The sequence below is a fragment of the Cucurbita pepo genome, chromosome 4 (assembly GCF_057944985.1).
Source record: "Cucurbita pepo subsp. pepo isolate OVF chromosome 4, ASM5794498v1, whole genome shotgun sequence".
In the NCBI taxonomy this organism is placed as follows: domain Eukaryota; kingdom Viridiplantae; phylum Streptophyta; class Magnoliopsida; order Cucurbitales; family Cucurbitaceae; genus Cucurbita; species Cucurbita pepo.
In genome coordinates this window covers 9,998,066-10,022,226 of record NC_141801.1, presented here as the reverse complement: position 1 = coordinate 10,022,226, position 24,161 = coordinate 9,998,066, and the positions used below count along the sequence as shown (strand labels likewise).

At 35.6% G+C, this 24,161-nt stretch overlaps 4 protein-coding genes across 7 annotated transcripts; 2 read left to right on the top strand and 2 right to left on the bottom strand.

The window, feature by feature from the left end:
- Positions 1 to 407: 407 nt before the first annotated feature.
- Positions 408 to 4,233, top strand: LOC111793893 (uncharacterized). The gene is made up of 2 exons (XM_023675960.2): positions 408 to 624; positions 2,194 to 4,233. The coding sequence occupies exon 2, from the start codon at positions 2,216 to 2,218 to the stop codon at positions 4,163 to 4,165; it is 1,950 nt and encodes a 649-aa protein (XP_023531728.2). The 5' UTR covers positions 408 to 624; positions 2,194 to 2,215; the 3' UTR covers positions 4,166 to 4,233.
- Positions 4,234 to 4,428: 195 nt separating this feature from the next.
- Positions 4,429 to 9,694, bottom strand: LOC147793000 (4-diphosphocytidyl-2-C-methyl-D-erythritol kinase, chloroplastic-like). Its single transcript, XM_087123414.1, has 11 exons — positions 9,198 to 9,694; positions 8,109 to 8,204; positions 7,965 to 8,033; positions 7,575 to 7,676; positions 7,432 to 7,488; positions 7,113 to 7,313; positions 6,226 to 6,318; positions 6,037 to 6,136; positions 5,694 to 5,793; positions 5,441 to 5,526; positions 4,429 to 4,635 (listed from the first exon to the last, which is right to left on the bottom strand). Exons 1-11 carry the CDS (start codon positions 9,384 to 9,386, stop codon positions 4,505 to 4,507), a joined length of 1,224 nt encoding a protein of 407 aa, XP_086979540.1. The 5' UTR covers positions 9,387 to 9,694; the 3' UTR covers positions 4,429 to 4,504.
- An 868-nt stretch (positions 9,695 to 10,562) lies between these two features.
- Positions 10,563 to 19,695, top strand: LOC111792980 (Tryptophan/tyrosine permease). Of its 4 annotated transcripts, none has more exons than XM_023674622.2 (14): positions 10,563 to 11,057; positions 11,166 to 11,206; positions 11,662 to 11,754; positions 13,048 to 13,122; positions 13,808 to 13,857; positions 14,442 to 14,531; positions 14,648 to 14,704; positions 15,426 to 15,483; positions 16,040 to 16,141; positions 16,221 to 16,273; positions 16,677 to 16,827; positions 16,913 to 16,997; positions 19,110 to 19,238; positions 19,366 to 19,695. In XM_023674622.2, exons 1-14 carry the CDS (start codon positions 10,757 to 10,759, stop codon positions 19,545 to 19,547), a joined length of 1,467 nt encoding a protein of 488 aa, XP_023530390.2. In that variant the 5' UTR covers positions 10,563 to 10,756; the 3' UTR covers positions 19,548 to 19,695. The 4 variants fall into 4 exon arrangements, with proteins under 4 accessions (XP_023530390.2, XP_023530389.2, XP_023530391.2 ...); XM_023674621.2 differs by having other exon boundaries at positions 15,426 to 15,495; XM_023674623.2 differs by lacking the exon at positions 19,366 to 19,695 and adding an exon at positions 18,071 to 18,191 and having other exon boundaries at positions 15,426 to 15,495.
- Positions 19,696 to 20,515: 820 nt separating this feature from the next.
- Positions 20,516 to 22,899, bottom strand: LOC111792983 (cysteine proteinase inhibitor A). Its single transcript, XM_023674627.2, has 3 exons — positions 22,725 to 22,899; positions 22,179 to 22,390; positions 20,516 to 20,797 (listed from the first exon to the last, which is right to left on the bottom strand). The coding sequence occupies exons 1-2, from the start codon at positions 22,824 to 22,826 to the stop codon at positions 22,187 to 22,189; spliced, it is 306 nt and encodes a 101-aa protein (XP_023530395.1). The 5' UTR covers positions 22,827 to 22,899; the 3' UTR covers positions 20,516 to 20,797; positions 22,179 to 22,186.
- Between the last annotated feature and the right edge of the window lie 1,262 nt (positions 22,900 to 24,161).

Genomic DNA, 24,161 nt, shown 5'->3' with positions numbered 1-24,161 from the left:
TGGACTGGAAAAATCTTATGGAACAATTTAAATTGAGTTCACAACAAAAATTCGAGTAAAACTAATCTAACCCGAATTGAGATATTTAATTGGATTGGGATATTAAATTTTATTTTTGATTCGAGAATTAGATTGGTATATTAGAATGTTATTTTAAAATATTTTATTTTATTTTGGATTTGAGTAAAATTGAATTGGAATATTGGATTGTTATTTTTAATTATTTAAAAATATTATAACTAAAAATTTACCAAAATAACGCACCTACCAACATAAAATATTCTCGCTTGATTTTTCTTCTTGAAATCTTAATAATTATTTGCATAAAAATTAATATATGATTTAAAAGTATATAATAATAAAAAAATATACTATAAATTCACGCCCGTACAAATCCGTCCAGAAAGTCTAGATTTTAGTTAAATGATACTTTTGAAATTATTCCAAAATCTCTCTCTCCTTCTCGCTTTCTCTCTCCTCAAAACCCTAATTTCATATGGTTAGGCTTCTGTGACACCTATCCCATTTCTCCTCTCCTCACCATTGTCGCTCGTCCGTAATCTCCGCCGTATCTAATCACCAACGTCAACGGCACCAACTCAGGCACGCTGTTGAAGCTCCAAGGTTGCTTTCTCTCTCTCTCTCTCGCTTGCTGGCTTTTGGATATCTGCTTCCCAACTATGTTCGAGTTCGTATTCTTCTTTTTTTTTCTTATTCGTCTTGTGTTTTGGAGCATTTTCTTCGGTCAACTTCAAATGTTGACATGTGTTTTCTGCGTTTGGTGGAGTTTGGCTGCTTCGGAGTGCGAATTTTCGTCGGTGTCGTCCTGTGGATTTTGGTGCTTTCCGTTGAATCTTCAGTTGTATCTTTGGCTGTGTTGCATTGATTTTAAGTTTTCTGTTGTTTGTTTGTGGTTTGGAGGAACTGGAATTGAATTGAATGTTGCGCGTGAACTTGGAATGAACTTTGGTTTTTTGACTTTTTGTTACTGCCTACTCGCTTCTGGATTGCATCGTTTGTTATGGCTTCTGTTGGTTATTTACTAATATTCTCTGCAATGTCACAAGTGTACGAGAGATTGGAATTCCTCTTCATATCACGTTATTAGAAGATTTAGGCTCCCGTATCTCATACTGTAGTTCGAATTAGGTGTATGTTTCTCCTGCTATGGATATTGCTAGTCCAAAGGACCATTTAGAGGAAAAAGAAGGAGGCTAGTTCGCTCTGCTTAATGCTTATACAGTGATTAGCCGGGCACTGTGATGTTAGATTCAACAATGCCTTTTGAGTTCTGGACTTGGAAGAGCTTTTTTAGGATATGCTTATACTAGGTCTTGTAATTCAGTTAACGTAACTTCTCTTATGAAGTGTAGGATCGTTGCATTTGATTTTAGTGGAGGATGATTTCTTTTGAATGTAATAGCGGGAGACTGATCTCATAGTTAGGAGTCTGTCTGTTCTGAACAGTTCTGGAACCAAATCCTCCTCTCTTTTAATTGGAAAACTGCTCTCCTCCATTAACGTCAATGACTTACAGGGAGTCATTCATGGTGCTCACTCTTTAATGAGTGAGGTTAAAGTCTTGCTTTTATAATTCACTAGAGCCTCTTTTGGAACTTATGGCCAGAAAGAAATTGAAGAGTTTAATGATGAAGAGAAATCTCTTTTGTTTTGTTCTTGTTTGTTATTTCAGCAGGAGTAGAAAAGGATGAGGCCGAATGCAATAGTCTTCATTTGTTCCTGGACAGATAACCATAAATAATATCAACTACAATTGTTTCTTTTATTCATAATGAATCTTGTATTTGCAAATTCCATGCCATGTTGAGATTGGAACCGATGAGTTACTGTGCTAGAGATTAGAACGGAAGGTTTTGCTATTTCATATATAATAGTGCTCACTTAGAACTCGCCAAGAAAAAGTGATCAGTTAAGTATATAAAGCAGTAGGTCATTGTTTGAATTAAAGGGTCTCATCAGACAGATGTAGAGTTGTTCGTGCGTATTTTCATTCTCTGTGTGTTTTGTTGTTAAGTGTCTTGTGTTTTACGTTTTCAGTGCTTACATGGTTTTCACATTACGTGGGAAATTGATTGTGTTTGAATCGTCGGTATTTTCGTGTATAAAATGTTCATGTTCCTATATAAAAAAAGTTATGTTACAGAATCTGATGTTGTGTATTGCACATTTCAGAAGGAATTTCCTAGCTGCGAAGATGTCTCCTGCTTCCAAATCCAAACCAAAAGACAAGAAAGTGATCAAAGAACCTCAGAAGCCTACCGCAAAGCCGACAGGACCTGCTGCAGCTGGTAGTAGTAGTGTTCCAGCTAGTGCATATAATCCTCTCTCAGGCACCTTCCATGCACTTGAATCAACAGTTTCTGCTTCTTCACCTCTCCATTCCAATGGCCGTTTCAAGAACATAGATGATACAGATGCTCATTCTGGAGTTTTGCTTTCTTCAGCGGCAGAGTATGATTCTGTTTCTAACAATGGTAGCTGGTCTGGTGAGTCAGAGGACCATAAAGACAAAAAATCTAACCCGACTGTGCGGCAAGAAACAATTCCAGGGGCAGACATTGACAAACGAGAAAAAATTCGTCAAAAGAATGAGAAGAAGCATCAGCGTCAAAAAGAGAGACGTGCTCAGGAATTACACGAACGCTGTAGTGGCTACCTGATGTCCAGAAAGCTTGAAGCTCTTGCACAGCAATTAGTTGCTATGGGCTTTTCACAAGATCGAGCAACCGTAGCTCTAATGCTAAACGAAGGCAACATAGAGGAGTCAGTTGCATGGCTTTTGGAAGGTGGTGAAGAGACAAGTGATTCTTCGAATCAAAATCTTGGTGGGCAAAACCTTAAACTTGACATATCAGAAGAGCTTGCTCGTATAGCAGACTTGGAATCACAGTTCAAGTGTACAAAACTAGAAGTTGAGAGAGCTGTTGTTGCTTCCGAAGGCGATCTGGAGAAGGCAGCTGAATCCTTGAGAGAATTGAAGCTAGATCCGCCTGCCGCTCCTCCTAAGCCCGAAGAAACCGGTGATCCTCCAACTGGTTTAAGCAGTAAGTTTTCTGGCAATGCTAGTCAAGCCTTATTAAGACCGCAAGCTAAGCCTAATCATCCTTCAATACAACAAAGAAAGGATGAAAAAGATTTTAATTACACAAAAGGAACAATTACAGCTGGTTTGTCTGTAGAATCCATTGGCAAGAGCATACCACAGCCTTTGAGGAATCAGCCGAAGATGGAATGGGGAAATTATGAACAGATCACAACAGCAGAGAAAAGGTGGCCAGGTGCAGGAACTAACCCCTTGTCCTTCTCTCTATCATCAACACCCACCCAGTTGTCATCTCCACCAATCAAGAATGAAACTCGTTATTTAACAGTTGGTTCTGAGATTAATAGCTTTCAATCTGGTTCAGTGAGAGAACCAAGTTCAATAGTACAGGGTCGGAACGCATCTTTGCACACGATGATGCAACCGTCGGTTGGAACTATAAGTTCATCGCCGCCTTCTAGTTGGTATACTGCTAATAGCCTTGGATCTATTAAATCGTCCAATGGGTTTTTGTCACAGATTCACAGCTCAAGAAGCTTCAAGCCAAATGATGTAACCGTAAATCAGACGTATCCTCAAGTTCAGTATCAGCAACAGTTTGTCTCTAGTAACAGCCGTGGGAGCTTCCCTGAAGCCACCCGCACCAATACTTCATGGAGCAGAACAGGTGCATCATCTACCATAGCTGCTGCTTCCTCCCTCGGACTATTTTCAGGAACAAGTTCGACACAATCAGGGGCATCGTCTCCCGTAGATTGGAACACGGGAAGTTCAATGCCACATTTAGATTACTCCGACATAGACTGGTCTGTGGATAAAGGCCTAACTTCAGTCCGATCTGGTGGGTTGTTGCAGGGGCTGAATTCCTATATGCAGAAGAACGCCCATCTTTACGAATCAAACACTGCTCATTTGGTGGATGCTCAGCCGTTCATACCGTCGTCTGTGCCTTCTAATTTCAATAGAGTTCCAATGGCTGGATTGCAAAATGGAGTTGCCTCTGAAACATCAGCAAGTCATGGTTCTAGAGAGTGGACTTCTCCATTTGAAGGAAAGGATATTTTCAGTTTTCCTAGACAGTTTGTCTTCTCTCCTCCATAAGAAGAGAGGAAAATTTATGAAAATAAATGAAAATGAAAGGAAGAAAAAGAAAAGTGAGTTTGATTGAATCTTTATGGCTTTTTTGTTCCTTCTTTTAGATTCTTCATGGTGAATGTTTCTCATTGAGCTAAGCGTTCTAGTAATGATCATCGATACCAATTCAACGTTTGCATTATTATTATTATTAATGTTTATATTGACGCTCGTTTTTTCCTAGACCGAGATTAAAGCCAGTTAAGGTCATAGAACGTGAACTCGGGATCAATTCGCAAGTTAACAATGGATGTAGCTTAACGTCATACAGGAATTCTCAGTCTACAGGAATCATAAGCTGAACCTCTATTTCATCCTAGGAGGGAGGAGCCAGTTATGCAGCACAGATTCGCGACGCTCGGACGGTGGACTACAAGCGGATGCTGTAGCGGGTTCTCGATACCATTGATTCGCTACACGGGTGAGAAAGTTGGCCTCTGCATTCAGAACTTTTCAGGTAAGATTCCATCCAAACATTTGGAAACAAATTAATAAAGCACTGGACAAGTCTGTAAAACGCATGAGAAAAGGGAAATCTATGAATGTTCATTCAATAGGAATCTTACTATATAAAGTTCTAAGAATATTATGCATTAAACATTCATAATTACGAGGACAACATAAAGAAGTTATTAAATGTGTTTTTAATTCAATTAAAAGTGAATATAAAACTTCCAAGAACATATCACTAGCAAATATTGTCCGCTTTAATAGCGGTTCTTTTAATAGCCCAAGTCTATCGCTAGCAGATATTGTCCGCTTTAGCCCGTTACGTATTACCGTCAGCCTCACGGTTTTAAAATACATCTACTAGAGAGAGGTTTCCACACCGTTCGTTCTTCTCTTCAATCGATGTGGGATCTCGCAATCCACCGCCCCTTTGGGCCCAGCATTCTTGCTGGCACATCAGTTGGAGAGGGAACAAAACATTCTTTGTAAGAGTGTAAAAACCTCTCTCTAGCAAATGCATTTTAAAACTGTGAGGCTGACGGTGGTACGTAATGGGCCGAATCGGACAATATCTGCTAGCAGTGGACTTGGACTGTTACATATTCCAAAGATAGTCGAAGGGAAGTTTCCTCCGAAAGTGTTTACAGAAAGCACATGGTAAGATCCTCGAATATGGTGTACTAGAACTGCATTTTAAGCTCCAAAATTTTCCAAACAAGGACTTGTGCATCGATGGTAGCACGACGTCGAAAAATCTAGAGGAAACTAGTTAAGGAGCGTTCGGACTGTTACCTGCCAAAAACACGTCCTGGAATTCATTGTCGTTGTAGATGAAGCCTGGAGGATCTGGAGACCCAATTCCTACTATTGTGCTACCACTGAATGAAATGAAATTTGAAGTGATGATAAGATGTTTATACTAATAATCTTACCTAATCAAAAGCTTTACAAGAGAAAACAAAGAACACCTGACATTGTCTTGGCATAAAAATGGCATACGAACAAGGATAAACTGATACTCAAATAATAATTTCGACGTTCTTACCTCCCGGACATGAAAACGGCATCAAACTCTCCACGGCTGGCCGAGACTATACGCTGTTTCAATCTTTTAAGCGACGGGAGGACCTCAAAAGCAGGAGGTTCTGAGGAGAAAGAATGTCGAAGATCGAAATAAATACAAATGTGTCAACATAAAAGAAACTCGAAAGATTCACGAAAGTCGAGAGTGTCCGTTCTAAAGCTGATTGCTTAAACAATCAGGTACAATATTATGTTCAGCGAACTCGAAAGTTTTAAGGCAAAGCATAATGTAATTTCACCTATCCAAATGAACTGAACTAGCTTTCGAGTTCTTGTTCGAGTGAACATTAAACGAACTCACGTACCCAAATCATTGATACACACATCTTGTGATATTCCATTCTTTGTGATTTTATCCAACAATGATAAAGGATCGACATCGCTTGTTCGATCCAACCGTAAGCGCTGAGGAATATAAACCAATCTTGATTATGCAATGGAAACAAGAACTAATTCTCCTTCTTTTTCTCACCGTATACTAAAATTTCCATTACCTTATAAACTTCTGCTGTAGAGCATGCTTCCTGGGGCTTTATGAGAACCATCGGAACGTCCAAGGGTACCGGAGGAGGAATATTCTGCACGATCTGTAAGAGAAAACATCAAAATTTCTCAAATGCCAGCCAAGAATAAACATTCATCTAGAAAGAGTCACCACGAGCTCCTTGGTTTTCAGAATTAGCAATGGCAATCGAACTATTCCAGGCGATGCACGCAGATAATGATAAACACGAGTACTCGTATATGGATAATAGCAAAAGAATCTTTGATTATGTCCACTGATTTATGGATTGAAACAGAAGACGCTTGTTCTATCAAATCCGACTCAAAATGCCAATTTCTAGAACTTATGGGTACCGATGCGAAGGAGAAATAATAGGCATTTCCAAATTCAACTGTATATTTCTTGTCAACGCTTGTATCTATCTAAACATATTGTTAGGACCACACAACAACGCACACACTTGATAAAGATGAACACAAGGAACATGAGTGTTAGGATCACACAACAACGCACACACTCGATCTAGATGAACACAAAGAACATGAGTGTGTTAGGATCGCACAATAACGCACACACTTGATCTAAATGAACACGAAGAACAGGAGAGAATAATGAGGAATATTGGCTAAAGGTTCGTATTGATGACTTCGTATATGTACACTAATAGAGAATACAGAGAAGGCAGAAAGTACATCTTTAAAGCACTACCTAAGGGGTATATATATGGTTTCGGTTTACTTATATATAGTTTTACCAATCTTTATCAGCTTTTTACTATCGTTTACTATATACGACCATTTCGCATATATAGTTTTACTATCTATTACAATTGAATAAGCTATAAATAAGCAGCACGCTTCATAACCCAACACATACCTCACCTCTCCCGGTGCAGAAGGCCGCCCCTTCCGAGAAAAAGAAGGGAATATCAGATCCTATCTCACTTGACCATTCTTGAAGATCCTTTTCAGTAGCAAGACATCCACTGAACTGATTGGCTGCCCACAGTGCAGTTGCAGCATTACTGCTTCCTCCACCAAGCCCTGCTCCAGTTGGTACCTTTTTTTCGAGATGGATCTGCTCGCACATAAAACCATAGTTCCAAACTTTACGATCGAGTATCGACGTTTTCCATTCATTCAGGTAGATTTTATGACATTCATTAGAGATATCTAATCATTTTGTAGATACTCACCCAGAAAAATTGGTCACAGCCAGTCTTTTTCCTGTAGAGGTTAAGAGCCTTGATAATCTGAAGATATATGGTAGAGAAATAAGTTATGGCAACAAAAAAAACTCAGAAGAAATAGAATAAGAGCATTGTTCGAGAACGACTACCAAATTTCTATCATCGAGGGGTACCCCCGATACATTGGTCGAAAGGCGATCCTTCTTTGATGGCGACAAAGAGAATTTAATTGTATCCCCTAAGCTTATCACCTAAAGGCAGAAGAAAAAAGCATCCAAAGTTCAGCAGTTGAGAGAAATAGAAGATACTCAAAGTTACTTAACACATCGATTCCTTCTAAAACGGTAAGGTCGAGTTTCGTATGACTTTTTGAATTATAAAAAGCGTTTTTAGCCAATAACATTGTCAAAAGAAATTTCGACAAAATACTCGAAACAAGCCCGACAATGGGACAGTTTCTCAAACTCGCATCGACTTTAAACTCTCGGTATCGATTGCATCGAATAATAACATCAAATCCAAAAATCCCCATTACTTACATGAAAGAGAGATGCCAAATCATGATATCCATCTTCCCTCTTCTTAGTTATTCTCAAGAAAACATTAATCTGCATCAACAAAACGCAACATAAGAGACAAACCCCACCATTTCAAAGCTTGACTTAAAGCAAAACCATTGTTACCTTGCAAGGAGAGAACAGAGTAAGCCTCGAAAGAGGTGCATCCCGGTCCACTTCGTCGGCTAACTTGTTTATCCTTTCATCAGCATCGTAAGCGATCTAATTTACGAACAACAACGAACTCACTATCACAATCACAGATTAAATCGATGAACAAACATAATTACAAACTTTCTTTCTTTAACTTCGCTCTGATACCAACTCTAATGATCCGACTTTCTAGACTTCGACTGTCTAGCGATATTACTACATGCATATGCAAGTGATATTTGAAATTCTCCAGAAAATATATGGACTACCAAATTTCCAACAACAACCAACCAACGATCACAAAATTAAACCGATGAACAAACATAATTTCAAAACGATGCCCCAAATTTTCATGGGACATTATGATAAGGAATCAACCATGGGAAACCTCTAATACCAAAGGATAAGGAACCAACTCAAAAGAAAACTCTAATACCAAATGATAATGAATTGGATAAGGAACCAACTCAAAAGAAAACTCTAATACCAAATGATAAGGAATCAATTCACGGGAGCTCTTATACCAAATGATAAGGAACCAACCCAAAGGAAAGTTTTGATATCAAATGATAAGGAATCACTACAAGGAAAGTAAGATTGAGATTACCTTGTTGATCGAATATCTCAAGACAAGAACACTTGTTTGAGATTCAAATCACTCACAAGCAAGATTGATCGTGTTTAGAATCATTCAAGCTAGACATGATCGATCTTGCTTGTGGAGTAATTTGAATTTCAAACAAGTGTTCTTGCCATGAGATATTCGATCAACAAGGTAATTCAAATCTTACTTCTCATATATAATGGTTCCTTATCATTTGGAATCAAAGTTTTCCTTTGGGTTAGTTACTTATCATTTGGTATAAGAGCTTTTCCTTGGTTGATTCCTTATCACATAACCAAAATTTGTCTCTTAACCTTGCTCTGATACAACCTTTTAGACTTAGATTGCGTAAGGACGATGCTGCATGCTACTGAATCACAATTTAAACTCTTCATTTGAATCATAAACCATTAAATTTCAAATAATTCCAAAAGGAACAGACGAAATCATATTTATACCTCAACTTGTTTAGAAGCGGTGGAATTACATCTAATGGCCTTCTGAATGAGTGGATTCTTCTGGTGTTTCGACCTCGACGCAAAATTAAATGAACCGCGAGCCCCAAATGAATCGACGGCGAAATTCTTTCTAGGCGAAACGGATGGAAATCGAAGCCGCGAACTAAAAGAGATATTACAGGAAGCCATTGATGACTGAGAAATTCTTCACTGGTACAGTCCCAGATGATCAATAAGAGAAATCGAAGAATTTCGAAGCGGATTAAGACGAAGATCAAGATTTTTGCATTGTGGGCCGAGAGATTCTTGTAAGAAATCTGTGAAAAACGTGAAAATCGCGTCCATGCCATTTCCCTTAAATGACAACTTTGGAGTTATGTTGGATCTTGGTAGATGGGCTTCCCATTTTGATTTCGACACCAAATTTCTCACAAAGTTCTTCTGATTCTTTCCATTTCGTGCAAATTTATTAGTTGAGCGATCAAGTGATGTGGGCATTGCGATGAAAACTTTGAAGATTTGTTCATAAATTAAACCAAAATTTTAATTTTTTTTTCTTAAGTTTTAAAATAAATTTCAATTTTTTTAAATTTTTTTATTAATAAAATTACTTTTAAATTTTCTCTTAAAAATACCTTTAAATTTACAAAAGTTAATATTTTAATCTAAAAAATATTTTTACCAGACAGAAGATAGAGATAGTTAATATTTTGTTTGAAAAATGCTTTTAAAATTTTTAATATTATTTTAAAAATACGTAAAAGATTCCTTATTAACTATTTTTTTCTTAAATATCTCTACAATTTTAATTTTGTTTCAAAAAAAATATTTTTAAATTTTAAAAAGTTAATAATTTCCTTAATAATAATAATAATAAATATATATATATATATATATACACATTCACATTGCATTTAACCCTCATAATGGGGTCACTTCCTAAACTCAAGTGCGTGTTACTACATTTTTCAAGTTAAGGTAAGATATACCTGTACGGTTGATGACGGCATCGCAACTCGAGAACATGACACATGCATAGGATAGTGGTATTTGTTTTCTTAGATTTAGGTTAGAACAGGTATTTTTAACTAAAGCTTAATTATTTTATTTAGTATTTTGTTATGTCTTCTTAAATATGTATTTTTATACAATTTAAATGAAATTTTACGCATTGAAAGATTAAGATATGTATACAGTATGACTTGAAAATTTGGATGATCGCTACAATTGTAAATATAATGAAGAATCGCTACAATTGTATATATACAGAAGAAGTTGGAGAAAACTTTTAACTAATTGACACGTAGCGTCCGTCTGGTGGAGAAACTAAGGGTCCCACGTTATCCATTTTCAGTTGAGTGGGTCCTGTCAGCCTCAACCTTCGAAGCTCTTCAATCCCCGCCATGGCTTCTCCTTCTCGGCTACCTTCCAACTTTCTACTGCCTCTTCCTCTTTTGTTTACTTTCTTCATACAATCGGTTCGAGTTTCTTCTCAACGATCGCTCCTCTTCTTCTCATTTTGAGGATTTGGATAATAATCGCCGGCCGGTCAGGTAGAAATGTCGATTTCTTCCTGTCTTCGGCTTCCATTTCCCGCCGTTCAATCGGCAAGAAGAAGCTTCGATTTGTCCCAGCGGAATTTTTCTTGCCTGCGGTCTACTTTCGAGTCGCTTAGGCTGCGTCGTCACTCGCTTCTTCGTACTAGATTAAGAACTATTTCCACCAGCTTCTCGCGGAGGCCGGTGGAGTCTTCTGCGTCTGGACAAGAGAAGGAAATCGATAAGAAAGATGAGTCGGAAAAGTACGAATTGGAGAGGCTGTTCTCCAACCTTAATCAAGCTACATTCAAGCGAGAACCTGGTGATTTTCCGGTTCCTTCTGATTCTTTGATTCGCATTTTCATTGGGAGTTGAAAACTAATTATAATTTGTCTTTGATTCTTTTTTCCTGGGATTTGTGGTGCGGCAGGAAGTTTATCCAGCGCGATTTTCCTGGTGGCTGGGACTACTGTAAGCATTTCAACATTGCACGTTCTTTTCCTTCTTATAATTCCTTTTGAAAAACATTTGACTAGAATTTGTTGTTCGCGCTCTGCTATATTTCATCAGAATTAGTTACAGTAGTCCAACATAGAGATAAATGGAATAAATCTTCCTCAATCGAGGGCCGAGGGTTTAGGCAAAGATGCAACTACAAATGTTTTCATATAAATTATAATTAACCTGTGATCTTACTCTGTAAATGAATGCCAACGACATCCACTCCTTCCTTCGAGGTTGGAAGTTCAAGTTCCTCTGCCTCAGTTGTCGTACTCAAAATACTCTGTAAATGGACTAATTTTTTATGCACAGATAAAGCTGAAGAGTTTGTAAATATATCATGGGTATTTCTCAGTAATCTTTTCCTTTAATGCGAGTCAAGTATTTTTTTTAAATGGTAAAATGTATGTTGGGCCTGTATACAGATTGGTGCTGGGATCCTCGCCATTCCTGCTGTAACTCAAGAATCCGGATTTCTAGCCTCTGCTATTACGTGCACATTTTGTTGGGCGTACATGGTAAAACTATAGCAGCAGCTTGTATATATATTATATATATATATATGTTTATCAAAATTTGAACTCAAAATTTTATTATCATATTAGAGTTCAAATTTGCATAGAATGCAATCCCAGCATGGTTGTGCAGTTAAATCCTTTCCTGTATTGCCTTTCCTAAGGATTCTATATATTTTTTAGTCTATTGCCCATCCTTATAAAATGACGCCATTTATTTGAAATTTCACTGTCTTGGATTTCCCACTTGGGCTCAAAGTATGAACTCTTTTGAAGTAAGAAGTCTGGTAATTTGCCTGTAGTCTGTAGGTAGTTTTATTTGTTGTATATCTCTTTAAAAATTCTCAAGCATCTCTAAATTGGTTGCCTGCATTACATTTTAATTCATAAAATCTTAGCAACTTTGCTGTATTGTAGTCTGTAGGTACTGAAGAGAGATTCACTATAATTACTATACTAAGATATAATTCACGCAGTCAAAATCGACAGATCTGAAAATATTCAAGGAAATAGAAGTTAAGGAAGTTTTATAATTTACTGTATGCTATTAACCTTTTTCAGCGACGATAGAAAAATGGTATCATAAATCAAATTTCTGAACATACATCAGGCTCTAAAAGAATTCTCTGATGGAGAAAAAATAGAAGTAACTAAATGAATAAAATATCTTTTTCAGACAATTTTCAAATTCACTTTATCATGCTACCGTTCCCTATTTCTTGTTTCAAATTCATTATAAATATTGTTTCTCATTATTTTGAAATGTTTATGAAGTTGTTTACAAATTTTGAAACAATATATATTTTTTTTTTTGTCCTGTTTGATCAAATTTTTGTTTTTCAAAATTAAGCTTGTTTACCACCTTATGTATTTCTTTATTTTCAAATGAAACTTTCATTTTGTTTAATTTGAGTACTTGGAGAATGGAATATTAGAAATGATTATTAAACACATTTTTATTTTTAGAAAGAAGAGGGAACACAAACAAACACAGGCAAAATACAAAAGAAACTGGAAACAAGAAGAAAACCTTACGAGGCACTTTGTTTCTAAAGTTCTATAAGAACCACTTCAACAATAGGATTTTTAAGCCCAAGATCAAAAGACGAGGAGAACTAGGATAACTATGCTTACGCATTATATTGTTTCTAAATGTCAATTTCTCAGCCAGCAGCACCACTATGATACCAACATAAAACTTTTGTCAAATGATACAGAGTTTATCCTGGACTGCTTTCTTTCATCCCATATTGTCGTCCTGAAATAATTAGTCAGTTACTTAATGGAACCATGCAGGTTGTGACAGGACTCCTAATTGCTGAAGTCAATGTGAACACCATGTGTGAACTGGGTTCTGGTGGCGTGTCTTTGGTAAGGTCTTTTATAAAGTTTTAGGGTGAAATGAATATTAATTTTTCGAAGGATAAATACATACTGGAATGCGCATTCAACTTGAGCATTGGGACGAGATATAATAATAAGGATATTTGAACAAGTAATATAAACTCGTCAGTTCATTGTCAAAAGTTTTGAGATTTATTCCCTTGTGAGATTGAATCATTAATCAAAGTTCTGATAGGAATTCATCTTCAATTATAAAGTCGTTATCTGTTCTTCATCCCTTAGCAGAAAGTGAAGTACTGTTCTTTATTATTATTTTGCAAAGGTGTGCTGTTCTTCGTTGTTCTCCAACCATGCAAACTAAATCACAGCAAACCTACAGAAAAATGAACATGCTAAAGTTAAAATTAAGAAAATTGAGTTCAAGAAATTGTAATGTGGAATTCATGTTGAATTTTGAATGACTTTGCATTCAATTTCTTAACTGGAAAGAAGAGAGAAGGAAAACATTAAACTTTAATGCATGAACTATAAAAGGAGAAACCTGATGAAAAATTTGACAATGTGATTCCCATTCTCAAGTTTTCCAAGTTTTTATTTTTGCTTTTGTGAGGGTTAATTTGCTCCCGACCACTGAAATTTATATTTTCCTATTGCAGTATTTTTTGTATGTGATAAGCCTCGAGATATGAGAGCTTAAACTATAATGTTTCAGGTATCGATGGCCATGAGAACTCTTGGGACAGTTGGAGTTCAAGTTTCTTGGTAGGTTGAGATGTAATTGTTTTAAGCTCTACTTAATGTCTATCTGTTGCCAAGTATTGAATTTTGAAATGTTCTTATAGAGACAAAATGTTGCAAGCATCTCTGTCAAATTTTAAGTATCGTTATCTACTTGATACCTAACAGCTGATGGTGATCATATTATTGTTCAATTTGTCATTTTTATTGGGCAACTAAAAGTTTTGTATGGAGCCTTTACCTTTAAAACTAATGAGCCAATAAACTTGACAGAGTTATTCATTTTATTATATATAGTTATGGATGGATAGAGGTTGTATTAGAGACTTAGAACAAGGACATAACGCTAAACATGAAAATAAATAATGTAGAAAGACCGAAAGGCAGCCATCTATGTGGTGAGCTATGTCAATGTTCCCTATTCATCTTTTGACGATCGTATGGAAATGATAGAGGGTTAAACAAAATTAAGCACGTAGCTGCTTGTGGAATGATGTGATAAACCATTGATCACTGATTCTTAATCTGTTTATTTATTATTATGGCCTCCTTCATTTTTCTCCCATCCATGTCTGTCAAATCTGACAATAATATTTTGCAACTTGCAGTTGGTCATACATTCTCATTCACTACGCCCTTCTGATTGCTTATGTCGCTCGTTCTTCCGATATCTTGACCACTTTTCTCGGAATTCCCTTGTATGAACAAGGAGTCCAACCATCGTTAACCCCTAGTATTAGAACTTATTTCCAATCTTTGTAATCATACAAAGAAAATGTTCTTTTTTGGTGCTGATGCAGTATTGTAATTGCAGATGGGAGAGTGCAACCCTGTTCTCTTTGATATTTGGAGGCATATGCTACTTTGGAAGGTACTTCATCTCTACCTGTACTTAAACATATTATCCTATGGAGATTGAGGTTTTCCTTTAAATGATTTATCTCGGGCCTTAATACTAACGACAAGAGGCAAACTTTTCATCTGGCTATGCTCTTCTCCCTAATTCGTGTGTCCACTGCCAAAAATACACTGAAGATATCACTTATTTTTTCTTGGACTGTCCTTTGCCCGCTCATCTTATGTGAAAATATTTTCAGATCTTTGGAGGACAATGCAAAGATCCCTTCTTTGTTCTTCGTAATGGTTTTACTTTCAAAAACTTAATAAAAAAAGCTATGGCATTAGGGTTGTCTTTTTAAATATTTCGTTCTGAATTAGAGATTAAGCGAATATGATTGTAAGAGTTCTGGAGTGATTTGGACCATGTTGAATTTGCTTTCTCCCTTGTTTTAAAGAGCTTTATAATTATCCCCCTTCTTTGATCATTTTCATTGAGTAAGTTTTTTGTATCTCAATGGGAAATTTATTATTTAAAAGAAAAAAAAAATCCATTCCCAGTAAACTTCGGTCGTGTGTATTGTATCCTATGGAATAAGAAAGGAAGAAAAAACCTCTGCACCTAGAATCAATCACTTCAAGGAATCTGTTCTGAGTATTCATTTAACTTCATATATGTGCGTTTACACATATAAATACATATAATTGCAGCCAACTCTGCTCGGAATTGACTACAAAGATGTCTTCAATTGCAGCCAACGTTCTATTGGTGCTATCAATGGGGCCCTAGTAATCGGAATCATCATTTCCTTTGTAGGTCTTGTGGTAATATGTTCACTTCACTTCTGGAACTACATGCTTTGATTTGGGTTGTAACCAGGATTGCTAGTTGTTAGGGGTTGAGTGATCACATGCTGTGTTTGGTCTGGATACTTGAGTTAATGTAGTAGTTGATCAAATTTTCTTGAATATTCACTGATAATGTTGAGGCCCGAGAGAATAATTTAGTGGAAAACCCCCATGGACGAGGGAACTTCATTTGATATCTATTGTTTGAAAAATTTCTGCAGATATATAGTTGAAATAAAGTGCAGTTCTCTTGCTCAACTTATGAACGATTTTATTTTCGCACTATTAATTTGGAAGAGCATTGCATTTTACTGCTCTGAATTTATTACATAGGTCCATTTCTACCAGTTTTTTATCATTTTACTTGTGCTAGGGATATCATGAATGATGTTCCATTAAAACACGTGTCTATTCTTGTACCAAACAAATTTCTCGCTTGATTATCTGGCCATGGAAATGTACTTTCGTCAATTATACTTACTGCTACATAGATGCACCAATATCAAATTTTATTTTTTAGGCAGTCGCGAGTGGAGGCCTACATTGGGATGCTCTCCTTAAAGCTAATTTCGAAGCTGTTCCTATGAGTATACCTATAATTGCCCTTTCATTTGTTTACCAGGTAAATTCCCGCCCTGCTATATCCAAAGTTGTTCTGTGAATGTGATAAGATTTTATATTATATGTAATTCACTTTGCAGAATGTGGTGCCAGTACTCTGTACAAATCTGGAAGGAAATCTGGCAAAAGTAAGGTGACATATATTTCCTTTAAGCAGTAAACTGATTTCATAAACTATGGAACTACCTCGAATCATATCTTTTATTTGCTTGACTTGTCTAGAAGAAAAGGCTTAATAGAATTTGAAATTACTTCGGTTCTCATCTGGTTCTCCGACTCATAATATTAATTTTACATTAGCATGGATGCACTAAAATTACATGTATACAGTTGCATACATCGCACATCTTTCACTTGATCTCTACAGAACGGCTAAAGTACCCATGTTCATTGTTTCAGCTCGTGATATGCTCATCCAATCCCATTTTATCTGAATTCCATAATCAGTTGCATTTTGATCAAGTGTTTGTATACTTCAGTCAGTCATCTTTAAAACAATCAATAGTTGTCTACATCATTGACTGATAATATTTCAGGACATCCATTGTCATTGGCACTGCGATACCTCTGGTTCTATTTCTCGTCTGGAATGGTGTCATCCTAGGGACTATTTCAAACCTTGATATGGGATCAGATAAGATATTAGACCCATTACAGCAATTGAGATCAACGAATGGAGCTGTAGGAGTAAGTTTCTGGACAGTTTAGTTTATGCACACTACCAACTTTCATTGGATGACTCATTTAAAACAACTATTTTTTTTTCATGCAGCCTATAGTTGAAGTATTTTCTCTTTTGGCGATCGCAACATCCTACATTGGATTTGTTTTAGGATTGTCTGATTTTCTTGCTGACTGTAAGTGACTTCTCTCGTCAATTTTATTGAATTAAAACTGTATTTGCCCGATTGTTTCAGTCCCAACAATTTTAGGCATAATGATTATGGATTAATTCTTTGTGTAGTCCCGTGAAAAACATAAGTCAGATAACAAAGACTACAAATACAAGTAAATGTAGGAATAACAGACCGAATTTATGTGGAAACCCCATCAACGTTGAGGGAGGGGAAAGCAACGGGACAATCTCTGAAAATCTTCCACTATTAAATAATAAAATTACAACAGATTCTTTATTTGTTCAGAGGAAATCACGATAATATTCTAAAGAAAATACCTCTACTTTGGTTAACAAAAAATAGGTTAGGAACCACAACCCTCCATAATGGTATGATATTGTCCACTTTGATCCTAAGTTCTCATGACTTTGCTTTTGGTTTTCCCAAAAGGCCTCATACCAATAGAGATGTATTCCTTACTTATAGACCCATGATCAACCCCGTAGGACTCATCTCCTAACAATCCTCAACAAAATACCCTTTACTAGTACGCATCTCCTAACAATCCTTTAGGTATATGAAATGCATTCTTGAGAAATCTCACCAACATAGACAGACGAGAAAAAATTATTTGTTTCACAACCGTGGGTGGATTTTAATCGCTTGCTGAAACTTTATTCTTCCTTTTCCCTCAAGAGTTCTCCAGTGTCTCTCTGTATTTTCCTTGTCTATTTTGGTTGCCTTACACCACACCTCATCTTCTCAAAGAAGTTTCCACTTAGGAATGCTCATACTGTTGCTCCTTTTTCCATTTTCTACATTCAACTTTCTTGTGGCCCATCATTTTGCAACAGTAGATTGATTTTCTCTAGTGGTTTTGCTTGCTGATTGGCCACGATTACAATGAACCCTTATTTCGTTGCTGATTTCTCCCTCGATTTTTGTGACCAAAACATCGGACTCTATAGCTAAAGAACCCAATGCTATCCTCATTGCTTCTTCATTTCACAGCCTACTTTTAACCATATCTATACTCAACGTTTCACTAGGAGAGTTATTATTTAACAATTCTACTAACTTTACCCAATTGTCAGGCAAAGAAGTAGTAATGCCTGCAACCCATCATCTTAAACTATCCGCATTGATGAAAGTTGATTCATTATGCCTTCCATCTCACTCAAATGACTGCTAATTGAAGTACCTTCCGTATTCTAGGTTGGTAAGCTTTCTTACCTAGAAAAAAGTATATTCTCATTCGTTTTTCTCTAATGCATCTCTTTTAATTTCTTCCACAAGCAATATGCTGATGTCTCATTTGAGACGTGGTACAAGCTGTCATCTACCCGAATATACCCAACAACTTGTCTATTCAATAAGTCCCAGTTTTCTTCTCTCATAATTTTCTGGTTTGTTTGACTCACCCAGAATAGGAGCATGCATCTCGTTACAGTAAAGATCTTCCATTCTTCTTTTCCCCAACTTCCAATGTGATTCATTCAAACTGACCATCCTACTCGTGTCAAACTCCAAGAGTATTCCTACTCCAATCAGAAATGACAACATCCCTTTGACCTGACAAAGTGATTCCACCAACTTGCATTGATACCACCTCTTGGGGTTGAGAAGTCACGTTCTTAGTAGGTTGACTAATATCAGTTTCATGGAAAATATTACTTTAAACCAACATTAAGGACTAAATTTTAAGATCTATAGCTTTATTGAAAATACAGTCTAAATTTACGCGTTTGATAGTACATTGACTAAAAATAGAACGAGAAGTATAGGGACTACAATAATCTTTTACCATATATTTTATTCAAATGTAAACTAAAACCAGATCCCCCCCCCCCCCCCACCCCCCCTTTTTTTTACACGAGAGTGATGTATTGAACTTTCTATTTTGAAAAAAAAGTAATAAATGCTTTGCTCGGTTGGTCTAAGCTAAAACCAGTTTCTTTTGAGTTCATATTTTGATGACATTATTATGAATATCATTACTGAGTCCCATTCTGAATCTGGTAGGGTTTTGATTTCTTGTGTTATGGACAGTGGCCCCACATATCTGCTTGACATAATAAATCCTTCGAATATATTGAGATTGCTAATATTTTTTACTTTTTGCTGCAAAACCAGTGCTAAAACTACCGAGTGGGGAGAACAAGCCTTTGCCATTCATTTTGACATTAGTTCCACCGCTCATCTTATCATTGATTGACCCTGAAATATTTTTCAAATCACTGGACGTGGCTGGAACATATGGGGGTAATACTGACGACACTCTATATATATATATATATCTTCTTGTTCTTCTTCCCATAGCTTTATTTTTCTTCATCAATCTAAAGAAACCAAGATTGTTCAATGATATTCCTTACCATTTCTTGTCTAGTGTTGCTGCTTTTTGGAATTATTCCAGCTGCAATGTCGTGGTCGGACCGGTATTCGAGATCTCCCCCGTCTGTGAAACTACCAACGGTGGTTCCCGGAGGAAGGTTCACTCTCTCACTCGTGATCGGAGGCGCTGGATGGGTAATTTTCTCAGAACTATTGGAGAACTTTGGACATCTATGAACTTAGAAGGTTATGCTGCCACTTTCAAACCTTTCTTTTTGATAATCCAACAAAAATGTTGAACTTCACAGCCTTTTATTTAATCAACCATAAATAATTCGGTTACTTTGAGAAAAAAAAATGATAAATAATTCAGTTCACTCTTGAACTAGACGTTTACTCATAAATAATTAGACATAACAGAATAAAGATTACATTCAAATAAACTCTTTTATTCCAAATAGGTCACTTTCAATTGGACTTTTAATTTCTTTTAACAAAAAAAATATTGAGAAAACTTGAAAATGTGAAGCTCAATCATTAATTAGAAATTACTTAAAAGGCAATTATTACATTAAATAATATTAATAATAAAGAACAATCCCATTCCATTGACTGTCTCCTAACATGCGTTTTCTTTTATAAGATTACTTTGTGAAGGAAAAATATAAACCAGGTTATGTACACTTTGATCGATTCATCTCTTGAACAATTATACACGGGCATGACTCAAGTTTTGTACGACCATTGATCGTGGTTCAGAAGGGAGAAAGAGACGTTGTTTATGAATCCCATTATATGTGACTATAGGATTAATTTAGAATAACTTTTATAGCAAATGAATTATACAAAATTAACATGGATTGACATTTACTGACATTTACTCTATTTTTGAGGTCGAGATTCAAATCTCGAAACTCCACCTTTGTTGTATTATAAAACATAGAACAATTTTGGATTAATAAAATTTAATTACTTGAACTTAGGTACAAATACTTATAGAGTATATTTTGATGAATAGTCATGATACTCATCTAGTCATTCTCACATTTTCAAACCTTTCAATGGATTAAAACGTGCACAAGTCTAAGAAAGGATACCAAAACTCGATAAAGCTTCAAAGGCCTTTCAAAATATATTGCTTGTATGAGAGGTTTAAGGAAAGTTGGACCAAAATGAGGTTATTTCAATGATGCTAGAAGTGAAGATTTCAGCCTAAGCAAGTAGTAGCTTTACTTATTTGTAATAAAGATTTATAAGATGGATATGTCTTGATCAAAGATACATATATTTTTTCAATTGCCTCATAACAACAACTATTGATGATAAATATCCACTCCATAGCTTACAGAATTTATTAAATTCAAGACACTATACATAGAAAGCAAAGGGATTGTGCTCCATTTGTCTCAAATGTAAGTAGTCTTTGATGTTATTAAACATTCCACGCATCAGCTGTATCTAGGTTCCTCCATCACGACATTAGGACCCTAAATTTTAGAAAAAACATAGTTAGATTTGTAGTGTTCAACCACATGGATCCATGTAATTGTCCAAAAGTTTGAACTACTAAGTATGGTGCATGCAAAGCAAAGATTTCACATGAAAAACTCAGTTTTGGAGCCTTCAGCTTCAAAAGTGGCATACCATCCCGCTACTATGCTCTATACTTGTGACCTAAATGTTGTTGTTTGTGGATATCATATTGATGCTCAATGTGAGTGTCGGTACTTATTCAGTAAGTATTATAGATTATGAAATTCTAGCATTAAAACAACTTTCAGATGTACCCAATACAACTTAAAGTACATTAACTTCACAAAAAATTATTATTCTCACATGTTCAATGTGGCGAAGAGAATCAAAATGATATGACTCTAGGGTGTTATGAATCACGACTCTCCACAATGATATGATATTGTCCACTTTGAGCAGAAGCTCTCATGGCTTTGTTTTGGGCTTCCCCAAAAGGTCTCAGACCAATGGAGATAGTATTCCTCACTTATAAACTCATGATCTTCCACTAAATTAAATTAACCAGTGTGGGACTCACTCCCAATAATCCTCAACATAGGACATTGAATTATATGTGACAATAGAACTATGATCAAACTTGCCGAGTAGTCGAGGTACTTGCAACTAGATATCACTTGAACCTTTGGGCACTAAACAATTGCCTAACTTCCTCCTTTCGCACGCCCTCTATTTATAACCAAATACCGCAACAAACTCTAATTGCCAAGATACTCTAATGATATCCTTAACTTCCTTGTAGTGGCATCCCTATTCTAAAAGTAGAGCATTAGAAGATTTCAAACGAACTATTTGCTTCACCAGGACAAGATCCTCATTAATTATGAAATCCTACTTAACTGCACCTACAATGGGGACTCCTTGTTTAGCTGCTCATCCATGTTTTTGCACCAAGTTCCCAACAACCTTCTGCCAAACTAGTAATTGCCATTGACAGGGTATTGGCCATCCAAGCTCTAATATGGTCTTTTGCAATCTTGAATGAGAAACACTAAACCCTTCTTTAATAACCATTTTGTTCCTCATTTCCTGTTTCTAGAAACTCAAGCTTACAAATACTACTCTCATAAATCATTCATGTTTTTATGTTCTTTCAAAATAAGAAAATTATTAGAGAAGTTCTTTGGCTAAGAATTCAAATGTGTTTCTAAAAATCATGAAAACATACCAAAAAAATGGTGAGGAAACAAGCTAAACTTTTAAGAACAGAACTTAAAACGAAATTGTAATCGATCATGAATCAGACAGTTCTCACACACAATAAAATGGAGTATAGATGCCTAATATTTACATTTTGGAGTATCATGATAATGGAGAAACAAGAGTTCAAGTGATTACCAAGCAAACTAAGCAGAGGAGCCCACAGACCCATCCCCAACAAGTTTGAACTCTTGAAGCTGCTTAAAATTTTCCCACACCTTGACCCAGATCTTGGCTTCATAAACCTTCTTCTGACCGCCATCGCTAGCTTCAAGAGTTATATGATACATTGTGCCGGAAACTACCTGCTCCTTCACTTTCACAACTTTGCTAAATTCCAGAAGCGCATTCTACATGTAGAAATGTTTTCAATCAGAACTTCAAAATAAAGAAAACGAATCACCCCGTGGTTTTCACCACACCAGTAGAAGAACAACTGGAAAATCCATTACCTCCGACTCCCAGACAATTTATATAAAAATGAAATTTCGTGGAGGACACGAATTACAAAAGAAAACCTAAACGTAAATCACGATCCCTATTCCGATCCATTTCTCTCTCTTTTCACAAACAATCATAGACAATCGATACAAATATACATAAGAACACAAAAACGATGGTAAAACAGAAGAGATAACCGCATGAAACAACATACAAAACCTCAAGGGAAAAGGAAACCGTTACCGCTTTCTTGTTGTGTTCGTCAACGGCGAAACGAGCAAGTTCATCAGTCTCAACGCTGTTCTGGTTTGCAGGAACTTCCTTAGCACCTCCAAGAAGCGCCATTACGATCTCTTCGATTCAGTTAAGAGATAGAGAGATTGAATGATGAATTGATTGATCCAGTTCTTGCCTCAAACACTTCAATCTTATATAGCTGGTTGAAAACGAGGAGGATTGATTGGTCTGCAGACTCGTCATGGAGCGTGTGGGACACGCTCGCCTTTTTCTTTTCATTAATTATTGTTATTCGTTTCTTCGTCTTTCGTTTACTTTAATAAAATCAACAACCAATAAAAATTAAAAACATTAAAAAAAAAAAAAATAATAATAATAATTAAAAATTAAAAACATAAAAAAAAATTAATTAAAAATTAAAAGCATAAAAAAATTTAATTAAAAATTAAAAACTAAGTGCCCATTCTCCTGTTTTATTTATTTATTTATTTATTATTTTTAATAAATCCTGCCGACATGCCATATCAGGTCAAACTATTATTTCATTTTTTAATATAAAAATTTAAAACCTACTCCCATCCTCAACGTGTTCACACGGCTCGATAATTCAACCAATCTAAACTACATAACTCAACCCATCTTAAATTGGGTTCGGTTCTATTTTATCGATTTGAGCTGGGTTTAATATTTAAAAAATTAAAAGTTCGGTTCGGTTTGCGGTTTGAATTGTGTTTAATTCTTTAACGTTTTTAACTGATGTATTGTAACTTGATATTAGTAATGGAACATGTATGGTGGATAAGTACAATTTTTAAATAATTAAAAAAAAAACAACTCGACTGTCCAACTCAATTTGAAAATAGAGCGTTGAGTTGGATTGTGAACTTCATTCAGGTGCTCGGGTCACCAACCCATAAATTTTTATTGATTCAAAATTTTTTTTTCAACTCGACCCATATATAAAGGGGAATCGAACCACCTTTTTGCGATGCTATAATACTTTAATTATATGAGCTAGTTTAATGACCTATCTAAAATTTTACTTTCGGGCCTCGGGTCAATTGAGCTATATTTGTGTTCAGATGATTGAATATAGTATTTATAGAGATTAATTTTTATTTTATTAAAATATATTTAAAATATGACAACTAAAATATATTAAGTTTCAAAATATGGATATCCTAACAAAATTTAATTAAAAAAAGTCCATTAAATTTTTTAATAAATAAATAAAAATATTCCAATAATACCTTTTTAAAAAATACTATTATCATTGTTTTGGAGGATTTTTTTAAAAAAATACTTTTAAACTTTTAAAAATATTTAAAAATTATTGGTGAACTTTATTAAATTTTATTAATTAATACCGTTAAACTTATTTAAATAGTTCAAAAATATTTTTTTAAAATTTAAGTTATTTCTTTTAAAGTTTTTAAAAAAATC